The following is a 19,137-nucleotide window of genomic DNA, read 5'->3' on the forward strand; positions in this document are numbered from 1 at the left end:
AGCGGAAGATAGGGTTACCGTACATACAAGAGTCTTCCAGTTCTTACGGAAGCTCTTTCTTACCAGTCAAGTAGTACAACAGCTGTCTCTTATCTTATAGCCCGACGCGGCGGGTCGCCTTTTTAATTCAGTAGATAGAAGAAAGTATTAGATAAGGAGTAGGTGAGTGAGTCCTCGCTGACCTGAGCGATTTCGATCACCTAGCAGGCCTTTTCTTTGGTAGGTAACATCGCCAAAGCGTATCATCAGATTTGACTACGAAGGAAGGAAATCGGCAGAAGATCGGTCTGCAAGAAAGGCCTACTTATCCACGGGTTCATTGACAAAACCGCCGTAGGAATGGAGACCTTTCAATAGAGCGGAGGCGAACTGATCAACGAGAAAGAGGCCCTACTCACTACAAAGGAATACACCACAAGATCGAACTGCACTCATGCCTCTCCCGCATCAAGTTGACCGCCAGACTGGAGCTTCGTAACATGTTGACGAAGACCTCCGAACTGAGGGTTCGGTCAGTACAAGAGACTACTTTGTCTCCTCGGAAGAAGAATAGCCCCGCTCTCTAGCCGACTGATCCCGTTGATCAAACTGGGAGGGAACGTGTCACATTAGAGGTGAACGATCAGAGGTGTCCTCTAATCACTACGATGAGCTGGTCCCTCTTTTAGTAGACTCAGCTATGAATATTCATGAAAAAATGAATGCCTCTTTCACAGCTAACCCCATTTTCTTAATGCCGAGACTTTCTCTTTCGTCGAGCCCCGAGCTTGTGGTCCTCCTTTGAGTTTGGGTTCAATTGGATGAATCTGTCAAGTCAAGGTCAACGTACGTAGCAGCAAGGATGGTGCATCGCCTCTTTCTCGTTCTTGCTCGGGAGCCAAAATGAACACGCCTGCTACCTACTGTACTGGACCTTCGACCAGGCATTCTACCTTTGTCGAATCGGAACCAATACCACTGCATTGCGCTCGAACAGTTGAGCGGCCGCCGGCCCTTCCGTGCACAGATATAGATTCATTCTTCGTACCTGGTCCAGCCTCACAACCCTTCGCGGGTTGGTAAGAAGTTAGTCTTGTTTGGTAAGACGAAATTTTACAAAGAAAAGAGAGTGCTCGCCCCGGCCAACAAAGACCGTAATTACATAGATAACTGCTCCTCCCCTTCTCCGTCTTTAAGGCTTTAAGGCGAGCCGTATGGCGGCTGGAAATAAAGACGACCTCACCTTCTCGTAGATGGTGTCAGTGAGAGCCATTTTAGTACCCCTCGTTGACCTTTTTTTGTAGATAGAATCTTCAATGAGTGGAAACAAGCAACCTTACTAAGCTAAGAAAGGTGCTTGTTGAGTAAGGCCGGCTTTCTTCGAATGCTTGAGCGCTTCTTTCTCATATCGATCATTCAATATCCTTGACTTTTCAATAAGGGGCGCGTTAGCTAGGCCGTTTTCTTGCAGGAGTGCTAGCGCGCGCCCTTACGTTTTCTTCGCTTGCTCTGCAGTACGAGCCTCATACAAAGCCGCGCCCCTTTAATATGATGAAGAGGGGCCGCCCTCTTTTCTTTTCCGCACCAATCCTTATTTACTACTACATCTTTTTTGGGGTGTATAGCTCAGTTGGTAGAGCATTGGGCTTTTAACCTAATGGTCGCAGGTTCAAGTCCTGCTATACCCAAACCTAACTTGCACTATACTATGAGTAAGGATGCGTAGTAGCGCAAAGAGCACTCTTTGGCCTTTAGATTAGAGGCGCTTCGCCGTCTTTGATTGGATGGAAACATCTATCTAAAGTGTGCAGTGAAGGAGAAGAGTAAATAGTAGGGGAAAGAAGAAAATGGCACATTGACATTCATCTTCCTCTCGAAGGGCTTTGAGAAGAGGGGCAACAGTGAAGATACCGAGACCGTGTCTATGGGGTCTTAGTAAGAATCTGTTGCAAGCAAATGCATGTAAGGGAGGAATGCCCGCATTAAGATTTAAAACTTGTCGTCTACTTGAAGGAAATGTTTAGAACAGGAAACTTACAATAATACAACGCCGCATTCTTCGAAGATTGAGGAACAAGACGAGATCTATTAAGAGAATGATTTATTCTCGAAAAAATCTGAATAGTTACATCCAATTACAAACTACACGAAAGTTGCCCCTTTTTCATGGAGATTTACCCATCACAGAGATGCATAGAGGAACAGAACGAACTTCATATATCCCTTTTCCACTCAATCCAGAAACAAGATCGGACGTTATTCCGGTTCGTCTCCATTTTAGTGAAACTCTTCCTCAAGCAAGGCAGCCGATAAGTCATCGAAGGCTTTTTGTTAATAATGTAATAGTCAGCATTACTTCTTTTCAAGTTTCCCAAGGTGATTTCATATCTTTTAAAGAAAATGATACTCTAATCTATTCAGAAATAAGGAGATCCTTCTATATCGAAATTTCAGTTTCTAAAATCATAGGAAAATTCCTGGATAGCCCGGTAAGAATGTGGAGAAGAACCAAAACGGAATGGTTCCGCTTACTTAAAACTAAGAGGGGATGCCGCCTACTACTGAAAGACCCGTTTTTGTAATAGTTGCGTTCTTCTATGCAAGACGAAGACTTAGAAAGAACAAAGAAGTTTGGATCCGAAAAAGTATGCTTAGGCAGTTCTTTCGCTGAGCACAAGAGAATAAAGAGGCATTTTTATCATTTCAAATCGATATTCTTATCGAAGAGAAGGAACGAAAAAACCCTAAATCTTACTACTAGAAAAAGAAGTCCTATAGTTTACAACTCTTCTTTCTATAGTAATTTGACCTCTTGCTCCACCCATCAGTCTTCTATGAAGAGAAAAATAAAAAGCTCTTCCCTATCTACTCATTATTCGGAGGTGAGTCATAGAACACTAAAAGATGTGCTATCTTATGGACCTAACATAGGTCACATCCCTCACGTGCGCCAAGAGCACATTCGATAGCATCCTCTTAAGGTTTAAAGATCCAAACCTTCTTCTTCTTAGCGGAAACGCACCTGGCCAAAACATCTAAAGATCGGCATAGTCGCTCATAGGGGCCTATCTATCCGGAGAGAGGATAGTATATATCTTGATTCACTATTTCCATTTTTCTTTTTATATTTCTTTTTTTTTCTCTGTCTCGTACGAAGCAATGGGAAGCAAGCTATGACGGCAGGATGTGACCTTGCCTTTCGCCCTGCTACCGCCGTTCTAAGTTCTTCTGAGTAAACGAAGTTAAGACTAAAGTTTCGGAACTTAAGTTTGCAACTTTTTTCAGCAAAGCTTAGTAAAAATCCCTCCTTCGGCTACCTTGGATCAAGGGTAGAGATAGGAAGTAAGTCAAAGGTAGATCAACAAAAGTCTTAGTATGGGAAGAGTCAGAGTGAGGGGAGAGACTTTCTAAACGAAGGTTAGTCTAAGTAAGGAAATGGGCACTCTGCTCACATCGAAGTAACTGCTGTCTCCCTTATGGTCGACGTTCTCTCCTCCCATCCTCTCCTCTCCCTACCGGTCGCCGAATATAACTCTTCTTTGCCGTTCTGGTTGGCTTAGGGCGGTCGAACTCTCCCCTCCTCTCCTTAACAGTCGTGTGATTTATCATTCTCTCTCCCTCTTTCTATAGATAAGCGGGTTCTTCGATCATTCTAATGAAATAGGTTCGTTAAAGCCAATTGCTCGAATTCTGTTTTAGATTCCTATTCCACTCCAACCGGTGTAGAACTCTTAACCTTTCTAGGACCCTCTCTACGGCAAGGTGCTGCTCTACTCTTTCCACTTGCTCCCTCGTGTATAGCGGTTGAGTTCTTCGCCTCACGGTTTGGCTACCCATCGTCATTCCCTCTCTGTCTAAAGTGAGAGGGGTTCTCTGCGCGCAGTGTAAGATTCCCCTGGATGGGTCTCGTAGGCAGCAACATTCGTGCTTGCCTTTGCCGTGATTGTCCGTTGTTCCCTTGGTGCGCTGTCATTGACGGTGTAAATCTGTTCGTTCGAGAAAACATGTTGATCTCTTTCCATATCCTATACCCGGTTGTTGCCCTATCAAGATGTGTCCCTTCCTTTGACCCCTTTTCCGATTTCTTAGTGCTGTCCCCCTTGCGTTCCCTCCCTTTGTGAAGAATTCCATTTCCCTTTTTCTCCACTCTTATTTCTTCCTTTCTTATTCTCCTGTTGGAAGTACCTAATCTGCTTTTTGAAATCTTTCCTTTCTTATAATTATAAGGTCCTTCCCCTGTATAGAAGTCTGTGCGATTTTTCCCCTTATCTTCTGGCCGACGCTCCCCTTACCGGTATCAGTGCAAGGGCAATTAGTACGGGTTGCCATAGTAGTCTGGATGGATTGGAACGAAGGGATGAAGGAGGGCCGGCCTGCCCAACAAGTAGACCGGAATAACTAGCTTCTAGTCCAACTAGCTAGAGCTCCAGCCCAAGCCTCCAAATCGAAGCTTCGGAGAGCCTTCTCCCATGCGATGAGATGAATTCTGTCTCTCCCTCCAACACCAGACCGTGGACATTTCGTCCGAATTCCTTCAATCCTACCAGCCATTCCTTTCGGGACCCCGGACAAGGAGGGAATAAAGGCAAGCTTTGAAGAGTGGATTTCATTAAAAACAAGGCCTTACCAGCTTGACCTAAGAGGGCGGGCACCTTTCCAACCCGAAAGCTTCTTGCTGAATTTCTCTGTAACTGAATTCTAAAGTTCATCTCTTCATCTTCCCAGCATACCAAAATGAACCGAAATGGAATTGGCTATTGAACAGCCAAACATATTCCGGCCGGCCCTCGTAGTGTGGATGGAGGATGAAGGAAGAACACCTTACTTCTTTCAAAAGACGGAAACAGAGTAATTTTTTCCCACTAGCCTAACTAATGATTTTACCTCACTTTGTTGTATTGTATAGACAAGCCTGACTTTATAGATAGGAATTCAGAAAAGAGTTCTAACTTACCTTCCTGACTGTGCTTCCTGCTTTTGGACCTATTTTCTATTCTAGTGGTAAGACTGTAGTCTACTGCAACAGGAGAAAGGAAAGCAGGCCATCATGATAAGACCCTCTTTACGCTCTCTCTTTCTGCTCGCTCCTGTCAACGAATGAATTTACTACTTGTGTCACTGACATTCCATTAGCATGGTGGACTATAGACCGGCTTTCACGTTCACTCTATAGGAAGGGGACTTAGATTAATCGATTCAATGGGCGAACTGCTTTCCTTTAAAGGTAGCAAGTGATTGAAATGACAAGCTTGTAACTGATATGAAATCGGAAGACAGTAAGTTGGACGAGGAGCTCATGTACCACAGAGTGGGAAAATGCTCCCCTCTTTCAAGAGACTGTTTATGTTCTTGTTTCTTTAGTCTCTTTACCTGCGAGCATGAATTCCTGAACCCAATACTAGGAAAGAGCTTCATACCCTATAGAACTGACAGATCGGCTAGCGAAGATGGCTCAGTCTCAGTAGATCCCTCACTCCTCACCGGCTTACGGAAAGAGAGCCCTAAGGGAGAGAGTTCCGGTACTTCAGGCATATCTATCAATGGGCAAAGACAGGAGAGCCTTCTATCTCTTCCAGTCTTATAAAGGAAAGAAAGCAGGATGAACAGGCTTGAGTGTCGATAGGTGACTTTAAGGTAGGCGCCTATCTCTTATTATACTATAGCAACGGGAGAAGTCAAGATTGGTGCCCGGAAATCTATAAAAAATTAGCATTTTGCCCAGATAGAACTTTTTTAATTCATGATCTGCTCTACGAAGGGAAAAGTGAAAGTCTCATTTGACAGCTATATAAGATAGACACTTTCTAATTTCCATGTCTGTCTATAAGGGAAATAGGTCAAGTGTCATTTTGCAGCTATATGAGCATGAACATCTACTTTAGAATTTGAATAGTCCTCTTAGCCGGTCGATTGGCTTGAATCTCTCTTTCTTTTGAATCGTAACCTACTATTAGTGTATGCCTAAAACTGAACTAATTACTTTTCTCTAACCAACTTATGACCAAACAAAAAATGACTTAACTAATGGCCAGATTTCCCTCTCCTCATTAAAAAATACTTCTATCTAGCTCCTCTCTTCACCATCTTTTGGTCAAAAAGAGTAAGAGTATTAAATCCCAAAAGTCCTAGGAGTTAAGCATGTTGGTGATGAACTAGTTCTCGTTCACCCCGGGTGGAATGAGTCAAGCTAGTTCCGAAATCGCCAGAGCCCTCTTGTTCTAATGTTTTTCTTAGCAACTGGCTTTCAGAAGTCTTGCTGCGAGGAAGATTAGAAACGCCTTACTATATTGAATTGAGAATAATGGCATTTTTTCTGCAGATATGGAGTTTGTTGAGAGGACTTGCATCCTTCGTTCGTAGTGGTCATTTATAGCTGTTTTTCCAACTGAACCTAATTTACTATTTTGCGACAAGAGGGGGCTCTTACTTCTTTCATCTCTAGGTTGAGTACTAGCAAGTCAGGGAGAAGAGAAAAACCTGGGAAGGAATCGGGTTTTCAGCATCTGTAGTGGAAGAGTGTACTGGTGGTGGTTTAGTTAGAGACAACAACGGGAAGGGGGCTCTCTCTTCTTTCAGCTGATTCTCCTTTTACTAGGCTTGGATAGATGGGGGTGTCGGTGTAAAGATCGCATGGAACAGTAAATGGCAATGGAATCAAACCTCCTCCTATAGGTAAGTTCAGTCTATAACTGAGGCTTTCTAGGCGTAGGGCTAATAGCACAATGGCGGTGCGGCTAGGCTTTGTGGGTTCGAATGCCGGTTTGAGATAACCAGCCAGGCAAGGGAAAGAAGGAAGTCTTCCTGCGGAGGGGGAAGAAGCGGCCCAGTTTAATAGATTCAATGGTCGACTTGCTTGAATCGAAGAGGAAGAGCCCACTTTCATATTGAATTCAGGCTTTCATTAGCTCCTTCAGGATGGGATTGACGTATGGAACCACTGACAGTGAACCGTTTGTCTACCTCAGGTCTTACACTGAATGACCTCTCTCATCTAATCGATCGGTGAAGGATGTCTTTGAAGATCATCTGGTCTGGCTCGTTACCATTAGTTCCTCTCTCTATAGTCGAGCTAGTAAAACGAGATATCCTATTGAAGTGAACGTTCACAAAGATCGGGAAGTAGTAGCCGTAAATCTATCCACTCGTGTAGTTTTAGGCCACAGATGTCTACTTTTCTTTAATATGGAATTCAAATCAGATCCTAGAGTTTAACCACTGGGGGAGAGTGGGTGAGCTTGCTTTCGAAAGTTTACAGTTTCCCGGCTAAAAATCACCTGCTTGTTTATAGACTGAACTGATCTATAAAAAAAAGACAGAAGCGAGGAAAGTCCTTTTTGCTGCTCTCTCTGTTTTTTCCCTCGAGCGGGATTTGAACCCACATCCGACTACCTGTTGAACTATACAAGAGGCCGCTCTACCGCTGAGCTACCGAGGTGGGGCTTAAGACGGGAAATCTAAATCGGCACACACGTTTTTTCATTCATTAGCTGTAACCAGCTGAGCTACCTGGACCTCTTTCCTAAAATATGCTTTTTGCTTACGCTTCTTCGTCAAGCTTTCGAGCAGAATATCCATACCTTTCTTTTAGTAGTGAATGAGATGCTTGACAATAACGCTAAATCCAGACATTTAAGGTGTAACACAATGCCTTAAGTGTGGGAGGGCAGCCTATCCATATCCCTTCGCATGGTCGTTCTATCACGAAGTTGGCAGCGGGAGTGGGACGAGAGCTCGGCTGCGAGTATCTCCCTTTCAGTGACCTGGGACAGGAGACGATTTTATGAGTTTGCCTTGTTGGCATGCTCAGTGGTCATAGCGCCTTTGATTGAAATTCCATTTGCACCCGTCTCCTTCGGGGATCCATTAAAGGGATTGGAGTGGAATTTCCATTCCACCTATCCGCACCCTATCTCGCTGAAATTTAGATATGTGAGCCCGGAAACACATTTTAAAATACGCCTGTCAGCGCAGCTCTTTTTGGAACGGTACGAGCAGACCACTTAAGCAGATACCTAGACTTCCATTTTGAACCACCAAGCAAGGTAGTTGTGTAGGCGGAATATAGTATCCTTCATCGGAATCAGAACAAACTGAAGGAACGAGACAACACCAGATCAGCTTTAAAGAGCAAGCAAGAACCACTGAAAGAGGCCGCTATAAGAGCCAGCAAAGCTACTCATGCACCTGGAGCGAGCCACCTGGCGATTGAGGGGCAATCATATGCTTCTGTTAAAAAATTATCCTCTCATCGATGTTATACCGAACTGAACTAATAAAAGTTTCTCATTTAGAAAGAATGGCGAAAGAGGCCTCCTTGCATTGCCCAACTAGAGCGAAAAGCCTTATTGCGTTGCGGCCCTAAGTAGCTATGGGGTGTTGATGTACTTGGAACCTAGACCGGTTACCTGAGTATGGCGGTTCGGTAGCCGTTCAATGATAGCATGAGATCCTCGCTTCGGTAAGTTACAAGGATGAATGCAAATAGCAAGGCGCTGTGCTGTGTGAAGTGAGACTGGCTGCCCTAAGTTAAGTGCTTCCTTATTAATATTAATTAATGATCTTGCTCAGTAGGAGGGCTTTCCCCCTTCTGTGCAGCCTGATTCTCTCTCTGGAAGTGAGGGTGCCCTCGATTGACATTTATCATCGAATAAGGAATCCTTCCATGGATGAGAAGGTTGAGTTACAGTACAGACTCCGTTGGCTTTCGCAAGGAAGCATCTCGAAAGTTCCGCAATCTATGGTTGATGCCTCACTCGAACTCTATCCCATACCCTAATGCTAAAGCTACTCTGCCTCTCGGAACCCAAAAAGAAAGCCGGGCGCTTGGGAAGCTATGCAAAACCTGAAAAAAGGAATCTGCTTTCCATCTTTGAGCTCAGAGGTTATGATCGTCTCCTCATTAGGCTATTTTTAAAAAAGTATAGCTGACTCATCAGCTGAGTGGTTCGCCTCTTGTCCACCTGAGTTGTTTACTTCATTTTCCGATCTGGAAAACCAATGACTCTTCAGGTTAGGTTCTCTTTCAACATAGACATCCCGATGACCATGGATCAACTTCGTTCCATGAAACAGAAAGAAAATGAAATCTTCCTCTTAGGGCGTTCGATTCCGCGAAATGGCGACCCGTTTTGCCGGAGTATTCCGCTGTGGCTAGCATTGTTAGGAATGCTTCTGACCATCTTAGGCCATTCTTGATGATGGACCCTCCGGCAACTTTAGAAGCCTTGGTTCGTAAGGGCTCTTATCTTGAACTAACGCTTTGATCTCGGCTTCTAGATCCATATCCTTTCGCATCAAGAGTACCCGCGCGTCTCAAACCCACCTTTATCCCAACAACCCCAGTGGTGGTGGGACCAACCAAGATGTATGTCGTCCAACCCAACCTCAGACTCTTTCTTCTCGACCTATTTGACTTTCTGGCCGCAGTTATAGTTATTTAGGTGGTATCCCGAGATTGAAGAGATCGAATTCCTCCGGGGAACACACGAAACAAAGATATGAACTGGGTAAATAGAAATGGAAAAGAGATGTTTCCAATTCATCAAAATGAGAAGCTTTTTCTACATCCATATGATCTACTAAAGTAGATCGGTATTGCCCATATAATAAAAGCAGATCTTGGTCCATGGAATCCCAAGAAGGTAAGAACTCCAACCTGTCCGATGCTTCTTCGGCCAAATACGATATACAAGTGGGACCTGCACTATGCGCAAGTTGTGCGAAAAACCGCTTCTTTTTTCCGGTTCTGAAACAACTTGGGCGAAATAGGGTTCTACCGGGAAACCATGGATTTTTTAGTTTTCGCCATTGGTTACTGGTTGAGCCACTGGAATGGAATGAGATAAGAATCTCTGGAGATCTTTCCTCTCCACTTACTCGTAACAGGCTTTCCCTCTGTAGAAGACTTCTTCCGAATGGCATAATTGGGAGATTGATTCCTCGATCTTCAAAGAAAACTGACTCCTCCTACTCCTTCTTCTCCTTTAGGATAGGATCGTCGTTGGTCCTTCTTTCACTAATGATCTAATGATCTCACCATTTTCTAGTAGTTCTCGCGAACGCGCGAGGGACTATCCTTTCTATCGCTTGCCCTTTCTTTTCACTCTCAAGACAAGGCTCTCTCTCTTTTATAAAGCGAAGCAAAGCGCATGGCGCTGAAAGCTCAATAAACACAGACGAACACGATGCAGGGCATAGCATAAATGAAACCGCTGATCATTTCATAAAACATATATGCTTGACCTTTCTCGATGCTTTTTTTGGGTGACTCACCAACCGACCCAGCAGTGATCGATGACAGAATGGTACGAACAAATCAAAGTCATTGGATTTGGTAGTTCTCCATGGACTTCTCTCTTTAGCCCTTTGTATATGTTCATAAATGGGTGTGCACCTCCAGATGGGCGGGGGCCGGCCTCCCACTCTCTTATCTTATGCAGCATTTATTAGCGGTTGGGTGGATCGTGCAATAAGCCTCTCTCGACCCTCCGTTTCTCATACGTCTTTATGAAAGCCTCTCGCCTTTCGAGATCCGGTCCATCATCAACTCAGTCAGATCTTCTTGTTTGCCCGCTTTGATTAGGCTTCCTTTAACGGATTTGATCGGCATTTCGTGCCTGCAGTCCTGCTGAATTCGACCTTTTATCAGGGTAGCGTAGTAAGGTTAGAGGCGCAACTAGAAGAGTTGGCCCTATTTCTCTTTTTTGATCAATTCGATTGCAGTCTCCGAAGTCCTTCTTGATCGATGGTCCCCATTAGCATTAGTGCTAATTAGCAGCCGCTTTTTTTGGAAGGCGAGATACTTATGTGTGACCGCGGATTCCACGGTAGCAGTAGTTCTAGCTCTACATTAGGAGCAGGGGGGCTCTATCTAAAGGAGGCACGGACCCCTCCCATAGTACGGTACGATGCAGCTGAAAAACTTAATAGGCTACCGCGGCTCGCTTCGCTTTTGTTGCGGAGCTCACTGCTTTTGGAGTAGTGCTTGCAGCTTGCTGCTTTCTGTTCAAGCGGAGCTCGCTGTCTACTCCACGAGTCGCCACAGCTTCGCCTACGCCACTTGTATATAGACAACAATAGCGCCCAAGATTTCCCCTTCGCGTAGTTCATTGAACCTTCCAACTTCACTCCGTGGCCTGTGCTAAAGAAGTGTGTCTTAACTAATTCCTTTGAACTCATTTCACCTATTCTACCTCTCGATATCTCCTCACCTTGCACCTTTTCTTTCTTTTCCTCATCCCATGATCCTTTCCCATGTCGTGGAAGTGAGCTCCTTCGTCGCTCATTCATTCTTCATAACGACTATAACCAAGCTGCCAACCAATAAAGCAAGCACCTTCATGGACTGAGACCGTGGAAGCTCCGTTAGCACCTTAAGGCTGTCTTTATCCTGAGAACCCTCGGGAATATTCAGAGACTCGGCTAATGCTTCTAGGCCCACATTCGGAGACATACCAAGCACCTCTCTTACCCACTCACTATCTAATAAACCGGACTGGCTTATTATCTGAATGAGATCGGAAAGAGAGGAGGTAGCCCAAATCTTCCAATAGGCGCATACGAAAGGTTCTGAAAGAATTGAAAAAGCTCTGAAAAATAAACAACCCGACCTGAGGAACTACCAACAACGGAAGAACTAGCAACAGCAGGAGAAACCGTTTCTAACCTCAGCTTCACCCCCTTCCTCGGGATTCTTTCTTTGATGATATGCCCTAAGCCCCTTTCAGAAGACCGAAGTCATTGGTGCTTTGCATAAGGGGTAAGAGCGCCATAAAGACTATTGGTACCTATCATAGACTTGACTCATTTTATGGGCTTGAATTCCTTTCCCCGAGTTAGAGGGGTTTTCTGAAGGTCTTCCTCAAGGGCCACTTGGTTCTCAAAAAGACTGTTAACCCCGGCCAGAGTAGAAGTAGGCAAACGGATGTTTCTGGGGGGAACTACGGGAGACGGAGACAGGTGGTTAGGCGAGATTCTAACTTCTGGCTCATCGCAATTCCATTTCTTAAAGTGCAAGTCCAGTTTTCTCTTTTTATGAAAGTGAAAGTCAGGTTAGCCCCTTCTTTCAATTCCAAAGATGCTCTCAAATTGCTGTTCAAGATTATTTTACCCTAAGGCTTCTCGCGGTCAGGCAAGCGTGGCAGAGCGTAGCATGTATCCAGCCATCCGAACTACTTACTGAAGGGCAAGCACCAACGAATTACTCACTTCATTCACAGCGCGGGGGAGAGACAGAGAGGGGTCAGTAATAACTCACAGCCGGGGTAAAAAGGTCCTACTTCCTTACTCACTCAAGTCATTGCTTTGACCGAACCATAGGCCGAAAAGAAAAGATTTTTTAGATACTTGTTACAGGCCTGACCAAGAGCGCAAAAGAGCTTTATTTAGAATTAGAGTAAGGGCACGCCATTTGCAATGCCTTTTCTTGCTTTCGACAGGACCCCCTTCCGACAGGAGAAAAAAGATTACGCCAATGCCAATTGCCAATGATATAGAGTTTCTAGCGATTACGACTATAAAGGGCAGGAGATGAATTAAAGAATCGTACTGCAACTGCTGAAGAGAGATCAGAGCTAGTACTAGAGGAAGCGATAGCGGACAAAAGAGCTCAGAGAGCAGTGCAGCTAAGCGGGAAGATCTGTGATCTATTTGAAAGAGCATATCGCAAAGACCGGTATATTGCACATACTGATTGATTGATTGTATAGATTGAGTCTCAATTATAAAGTTATGATATATCTATAGTACCCCCGCCGATGAGACTTTCCAGCTCGAGGCTAGAAGCTACCAACACTTTAATACAAACAAAAACAGAAATCGGAATTCGTGGGGCCCGAGGCCTTACAGAAAAAGATCGATGAACGATTAAGCGAGACTTTGCCTTAGAGACCAATGAAATGAGACCAAGAAGCTTTATTACACAAAAGTTCTTTGAAGACCTTTTGCTTCTGCTTCCCTGCTTACTATTGCTATCACCTCAACTGCTTTGACCTGCTCACTTAGAGTGAAGATCAATAATGGGCGGAAAGGAGTTCACACAAGACCACAGAGCGAGAGAGAGAGAGCCTTCGCTTACCTGTTTAACCGTGCCCTCCTATCACACCTATCTCCCTTTTCCTTCAGTCACATCCAGTCTCAGTTCTGCTTCCAACTACCGAGCTTGGACGTATAGCAAGATTGAATAAGAGATATGGCATACGGGAATAGTATATGAAATCACAAAGGCTGGAAAGAGACTGGAGAGGAGCGTGGAAAATACTTAATAAAGCACCTTAGCAATTACTAGTAATGCCCCTATCGACCTCAGTCTTGTTTTTTGCTAGCTTTAGTCTAGAACTAGACTATCTCATTAAACGTCGAATATCCCTATGATGCTAGCCAGTGAAAAAGGAAGGAGTCTACTTCTTTGCTGGCTTGACTCCAGAACTAGTAGAGGAAGGAAGCGATGATCGGTCTATCCCATTAAGCGTAATCCCGCTAGCCAATGAAAGGACTACTCTTCTTGGACTGTGAGCGACGACACCAGATCAGAGCTAAGTGAGAGACGATAAATGCGATTAAACTGCTTTATAACTTCTCGATTTATAAGTCTTGCCTAAGTCCTAGACTTGAATGAAGCAGCCTGGCTGAAAGTCGTATTTGCTTTTGCTTTTCTTGTTCTCTTTTCTTAGTTAGGCCCAAGAAAGTACAAGATATAGCTTGACTAATATACTAAGATGATAGCTAGAGACTAGAGATGAGAGTGCAGGATCTAGATTTGTAACAAATATTCGACTTTGCTTATGCAAATTGTTATGTACCAAAACCAAAGAATATCGTCGATGGGATACAAAAAAAGAGGATCCTACTTCGCTCATGCACCGTCTTTTCACCCTCCTACCGCTGGTAAAGCTAGCAGTCTAATAAAATTTCTGCATGTTAAGACAGCACACTAGTACATTTTCATTGACCACTGAGACCAACCCCCAAGCCCGGTCTTTGAACTAATAAAGATGGCATAGTAGAAAACTTCAGACTGACTATCATCGCGCTTGAAGTCCACCCAAGAGAGTTCCCCGGCTTCTCGTGATGAGCGCAGCGCAGCAAACGGTGTTTGCGCCAGAGGAGGGTGGTGAGAACCGTTGAGCCATTGGCTTGCTGAGCTTTTCTGATTTGGGTTTCTCACCCACATCACCGAGAGGAGGGCTTTTTTCGTTATAGAAAAGAAAGGTCAATGAAAGGATTCAGTAATGACGCCATGCATCACCATTGAGTGCTGTGCTGAAGAGAAAAAAACCGAAAAAAGTTCCCCACATTGGGAGAGAAAAGAGAAGACTGCGGTCAATGATCAATTGTGCACATCCTTTTTGGATGGTCGGCTTAGAGTGAAAGCATACGAACATAGACTTTGTGACTGACTTCGCCGTATAAGCATATCTTCATTGAAAGTCATTAGGGCTGCTTTTGCCCATGCCATGAATGAGAGTGAGTCCAGTCCATCTTCCTTCCCTGGATATGCTGTGTCCTCTACATTCGCTTCGTCCTCCGCCTCTACTGCGCAAAGATTTTGATCCCCCGTTTAGTGAGTCGTGAAAGCACCTACCTTATGTTTAGACGTATTGGTTTCAGTGAAAAGCCAAATAGAGAGTTTTGCGTGTGCCTGATTTAGTAAGAGTAAGGAAAAAGCTTGAAAAGCGTACTTGCTTTAACAACGGAAAGAGGTTCCTTCAGCGGTTTAGCTTTAGGTCTCGGTTCAGGTGCTTTTCATGATTGTGGTGTTTGATTGGGCACGGGCGTTCCTGTCCTTACTTAGAGGTCAAGTTGCCACCTGTCTATCGAAGGGGGATTTCCCAGCCTATCTCGGTATATGTTACCGAAAGAAGGAAGAAGAATCTAATGATTTCCCTAATTCTGTGAGAAAGAAAAACCAGTTTGTTAGAGCTGGGGCAGAGAAGCAATCAACAGAATGGGTCCCTGTTGTTCACAAGTGAAGGCACTGAACGGATCAAGATCTCGTAAATTCATTGTCTTTCTTGATTCAAATCAGAAAGAACTTCTTTCGCTATTGAAGCCATGCCTGAGCTGTCAGCTTATTAGCATCCCTCTTCTGCGTTAGGAATTGTCCGAAAAGGTTCGATTGAATCCCATGCTTTCATGGTCCCTATCTCTGCCCCGACACTGGCCGACACGTAGGTCTATTCCGCGCTTTCCTAGGTGCGCATCTCCATCTACTAAAAGTAGGGGTGGTTGCCATAGATAGATTGGGTCATTCGTAACCAGAGCAATAACCGATGCTACAGCATAAACTAAAGCTATACGTGGCGGCCCCTAAAGGCGTAACTGACAGGTTCTGTTTTATCTGCCCATCTGAGTCATCCCGTACTCCAAAAAAGTAGAGGTGAGGTCCGGAGAGTGGGACGGATCTACCTGGCCAAGGTGCCAATGTCAAGTGGTTATCCGAAGTGTTGGAATATGCTCTACCTACGGTACCTAACTAGTCTTTCTTTTCGGTAAGTAAGAATACATTGACCGATGGAGGAGAACCCCCGAAGTAAACATAAATGAAGGGGCATACCCCACCCCAGGAAACCAAACAAAGAACTCAAGACACTCCCCGAGCTCTAAAATAAAGAAACTAACCTATGGAAAAAATTATTGAAATTAGATTACGATTACAAAGGCTAAAAATAATCCAAGTTTCTACGTAATCAAAAAGAGCCTAAGGATTAACCGAAACTAAGCACATACTAAGCCCAATAAGACACATTGGCCTAGATATACATGAGGCCAACTGAAAAACAGGTATACACATCAAATAAACTAGGATGAAACATAGGATTCGGTGGATGATTCGGTATCCTTTATTAATTGCGTATATAACGGTAGCCCTTCCTAAATAGTTTTTGAGTAGGCTAGGAAAGAAAGAAGAAATGATAGAGCGAAATGGGTTGGTTGCCCAAAGGGCTATCTGATCTGATCATGGGGGGATAGCACAAGGGCTTAAGGCATTGGTTTGCTAAATCGACATACAAGAAGACTGCATCATGCATGGGTTCGAATCCCATTTCTTCCAGTCTTTTCCTACTGAACACTTTCCTGCTCAAGATAGGGTACTAGAAAGGGATCATACGAAGGCTATGTTCTTTTTTTAGATCTAGCCTGAATGACTCCTAAACTAAAGGTTTTCATTATATCTAAAGTGTGCAGTGAGGGATCTTTATATTATAGGTAGCCAGTCTTTACTTCACTCGACCCAAGCAATGCCCAAAGAGTCCCATGCCTTTCTTGGTCGGACCAAGCCAACTGGCGATTTCCGACAAGTCTTTCCTAATTTTTAGAGCAAGAAGCGGAACTACAGGGATGAAATGAAAAGTGTTTCTTACGATTACGCCCAACAGCCCACTTGAGCAATTTTCCATTCTCCCATTGATTCCTATGAAGATAGGAAACTTGTATTTCTCATTCACAAATTCATCTTTGTTTATGCTGCTAACTCTCAGTTTGGTCCTACTTCTGATTCATTTTGTTACAAAAAAAGGAGGAGGAAACTTAGTACCAAATGCTTGGCAATCCTTGGTAGAGCTTATTTATGATTTCGTGCTTAACCTGGTAAACGAACAAATAGGGGGTCTTTTCGGAAATGTTAAACAAAAGTTTTTCCCTTGCATCTTGGTCACTTTTACTTTTTTGTTATTTTGTAATCTTCAGGGTATGATACCTTATAGCTTCACAGTTACAAGTCATTTTCTCATTACTTTAGGTCTCTCATTTTCCATTTTATTGGCATTACTATAGTAGGATTTCAAAGAAATGGGCTTCATTTTTTAAGCTTCTTATTACCCGCAGGAGTCCCACTGCCGTTAGCACCTTTTTTAGTACTCCTTGAGCTAATTTCTTATTGTTTTCGCGCATTAAGCTTAGGAATACGTTTATTTGCTAATATGATGGCCGATCATAGTTTAGTAAAGATTTTAAGTGGGTTCGCTTGGACTATGCTATGTATGAATGATATTTTGTTTTTTATAGGGGATCTTGGTCCTTTATTTATAGTTCTTGCATTAACCGGTCTGGAATTAGGTGTAGCTATATTACAAGCTTATGTTTTTACGATCTTAATCTGTATTTACTTGAATGATGCTATAAATCTCCATTAAAGTGGTTATTTATTTATAATTGAACAAAAGCGAGGAGGCGAAGCCGCTTTACCGAATTGTAGAGGTGAAGGTACGAGAACTTCCCCCGAATCGACAAAAAGATTCCGAGCACGTCTGCTCAAAGTATATCTTGTCTTTACCACGAGCCATTTTCCGGCTAACAAGAATGAAAGTTTTGCACATATCCGCGGGTTCTTCAATTTTATTTATTCCTCATAGACGAAAGAAGTAAGGTGGTATACTATATTTCTCCGCTTATTTGAACTCCTTCTAATGACCTATGCATTCTGTTATCATTTCCAGTTGTTCGATCCATTGTGATTTGGTTCCTTGGTGTGGAGAGATCTCTGCCATAAAAAGAGAGAGCTCGTAGGCCTTATTCTGCAGATCAAAGAGCGACTTAATTCCCCATTCATACGAAATAGTATTTTAGTATAGAACAGAGGCATTGTGGGCCGACTACTATGACTACATGCGCATCTAGTGCAGTGGCTTGGAAGCAAGCTACCTTGACCATCTTCCGAAGTTCTAAATAATCTACTGATCAAAGGCTGTAAGGGCGGGCTGCTCTACATTCAGCCACATCACAGTGACCCCCGAAGCGATCTTATTCTAGTTGCGGGACGAAATCCGACAGCCAATTGCTGGCTCTGAATAACCAGCCCAGCAAGAAGCTCAATTCTTCTATAACATAACGGTGCGGGGTTGCGCGCGAGCCGAGTGACGTAGGTGCACAAGAGTACTTCGCGCCACAACCATCTCTTTTTTATAGGTTCTACGGACCGATGCCTGCTGCTTCATCTGGGAGAAAATAATCATAGATATGCCGGTCATTAGAAGGAAGAACCACCATAAAAAGATTCCTCGTGTATCATCTGTAGCAAAATTATGAACGGGAGCTAGCAATCCGGACCGTATTGAAGAGGTTCCTGAGACACAGCATGGAAGAGTCACAATATTCAGAAACGAGGTCCAAGAATGAAGAAGGGGTAGAATTACTGAATGAATACGAGCTGTAGCTAATACCCGAGGCATAAAAGAAGCATTTTCCACGGGATCCCGAAACCACCAGCCACCCCGACCTAATTCATGATGAGCCCACCAACTTCCTGGCAAAATGCCTACGGTTAAAAACCACCGACATGTCAAGATCAAAATTCGAATTGGTTCCTGGTCCTGGTCAGAGACCACTGTGTTCGCGCCGGCGATCCAACAAAGAAGCGAAGTAGTGGTCTCTTTCTTTCCATTACGAACGACACGCTTCGCCTGCTCCCTCCCCGTGTCCACTAGCGCTCCTGTCCAGAGCGAAGAGAAGGCGAAACGCCGCCGAAGCAACATAAGCAGGCTTCTATTGCTACGTAACAATAGAGCAGGATAGCCTTTTGCGCCCATATGTTTTAATTTTAGGGTAAAGAGCTTGCTTGTTCTACGGGATCCGACGCATGCAGCAGAGCGAAAGAGCCTTCCATTCTTTTCGGCGTCATCCTTCCGCATTGGCGGCGAGTGGAGTGCCACAATCCTATTCATCATTTTTGATCTACATAAGCCAAAGCCCATAGCACTGGCGACGTCTCCGGCATAAATGCAAGGAGGATGTATAACTGATATAGGATCTTGTGGAACAGGATTTGATTCTGCAAGCGGTTCGGTACGAACGAAGAAATTTCGAACAAAAGGGTCGGAACTCGCTGATAGGAAAGGAGAGAAAAACAAAGCAATGCCAAGAGCTCCGTCAATCCGCTGTTCATCGATAGACGAAGCTCTCTCTTTATCATCTCGCGCCAGATGCAACAAAGGATGAGTCCTTTTTCCTTCTCGCGAACCACGGAAGCGCCTAGCACCCAGAGGAGCAAAGCTTCTTTGGGAAAACAGCGCATAAAAAAGGGCTGGCCCGTCAAAAGTCCGGCGCCTTCGCGAACGAAGTTCAGAATCAACAAGGGTTCGTAGAACGAAGGGAGTGTACAACTGGGTCGTAGCCCCAGTTTTTTGTTCGTAACTAGGGAGAGATAGAATGGAGTTCTTCACG

General features: G+C 44.1%; 2 protein-coding genes and 1 non-coding gene across 3 annotated transcripts; 2 read left to right on the forward strand and 1 right to left on the reverse strand.

Annotated features, from left to right (window-relative positions):
• The first annotated feature begins 1,594 nt into the window (after positions 1-1,594).
• On the forward strand, positions 1,595-1,667 carry TRNAK-UUU (transfer RNA lysine (anticodon UUU)). The gene has a single exon. It is a non-coding gene; the product is annotated as a tRNA-Lys (tRNA).
• A 7,733-nt stretch (positions 1,668-9,400) lies between these two features.
• Positions 9,401-12,670, reverse strand: LOC145132957 (putative mitochondrial protein ymf1). The gene has a single exon (XM_079067914.1). It carries the CDS (start codon positions 9,898-9,900, stop codon positions 9,412-9,414), a length of 489 nt encoding a protein of 162 aa, XP_078924040.1. The 5' UTR covers positions 9,901-12,670; the 3' UTR covers positions 9,401-9,411.
• Positions 12,671-18,693: 6,023 nt separating this feature from the next.
• LOC145130039 (uncharacterized) lies at positions 18,694-18,963 on the forward strand. The gene has a single exon (XM_079064892.1). The coding sequence runs from the start codon at positions 18,694-18,696 to the stop codon at positions 18,910-18,912; it is 219 nt and encodes a 72-aa protein (XP_078921018.1). The 3' UTR covers positions 18,913-18,963.
• Positions 18,964-19,137: the final 174 nt, after the last annotated feature.

This window comes from Lactuca virosa, chromosome 8, assembly GCF_052849685.1.
Source record: "Lactuca virosa cultivar CGN04683 chromosome 8, Lactuca_virosa_CGN04683_v6, whole genome shotgun sequence".
NCBI lineage: Eukaryota > Viridiplantae > Streptophyta > Magnoliopsida > Asterales > Asteraceae > Lactuca > Lactuca virosa.

Excerpts from the sequence above, each read along its gene's own strand:
- LOC145132957 (XM_079067914.1), bottom strand. The coding sequence starts at position 9,900 with ATGCCATTCGGAAGAAGTCTTCTACAGAGGGAAAGCCTGTTACGAGTA.
- LOC145130039 (XM_079064892.1), top strand. The coding sequence starts at position 18,694 with ATGCAAGGAGGATGTATAACTGATATAGGATCTTGTGGAACAGGATTT.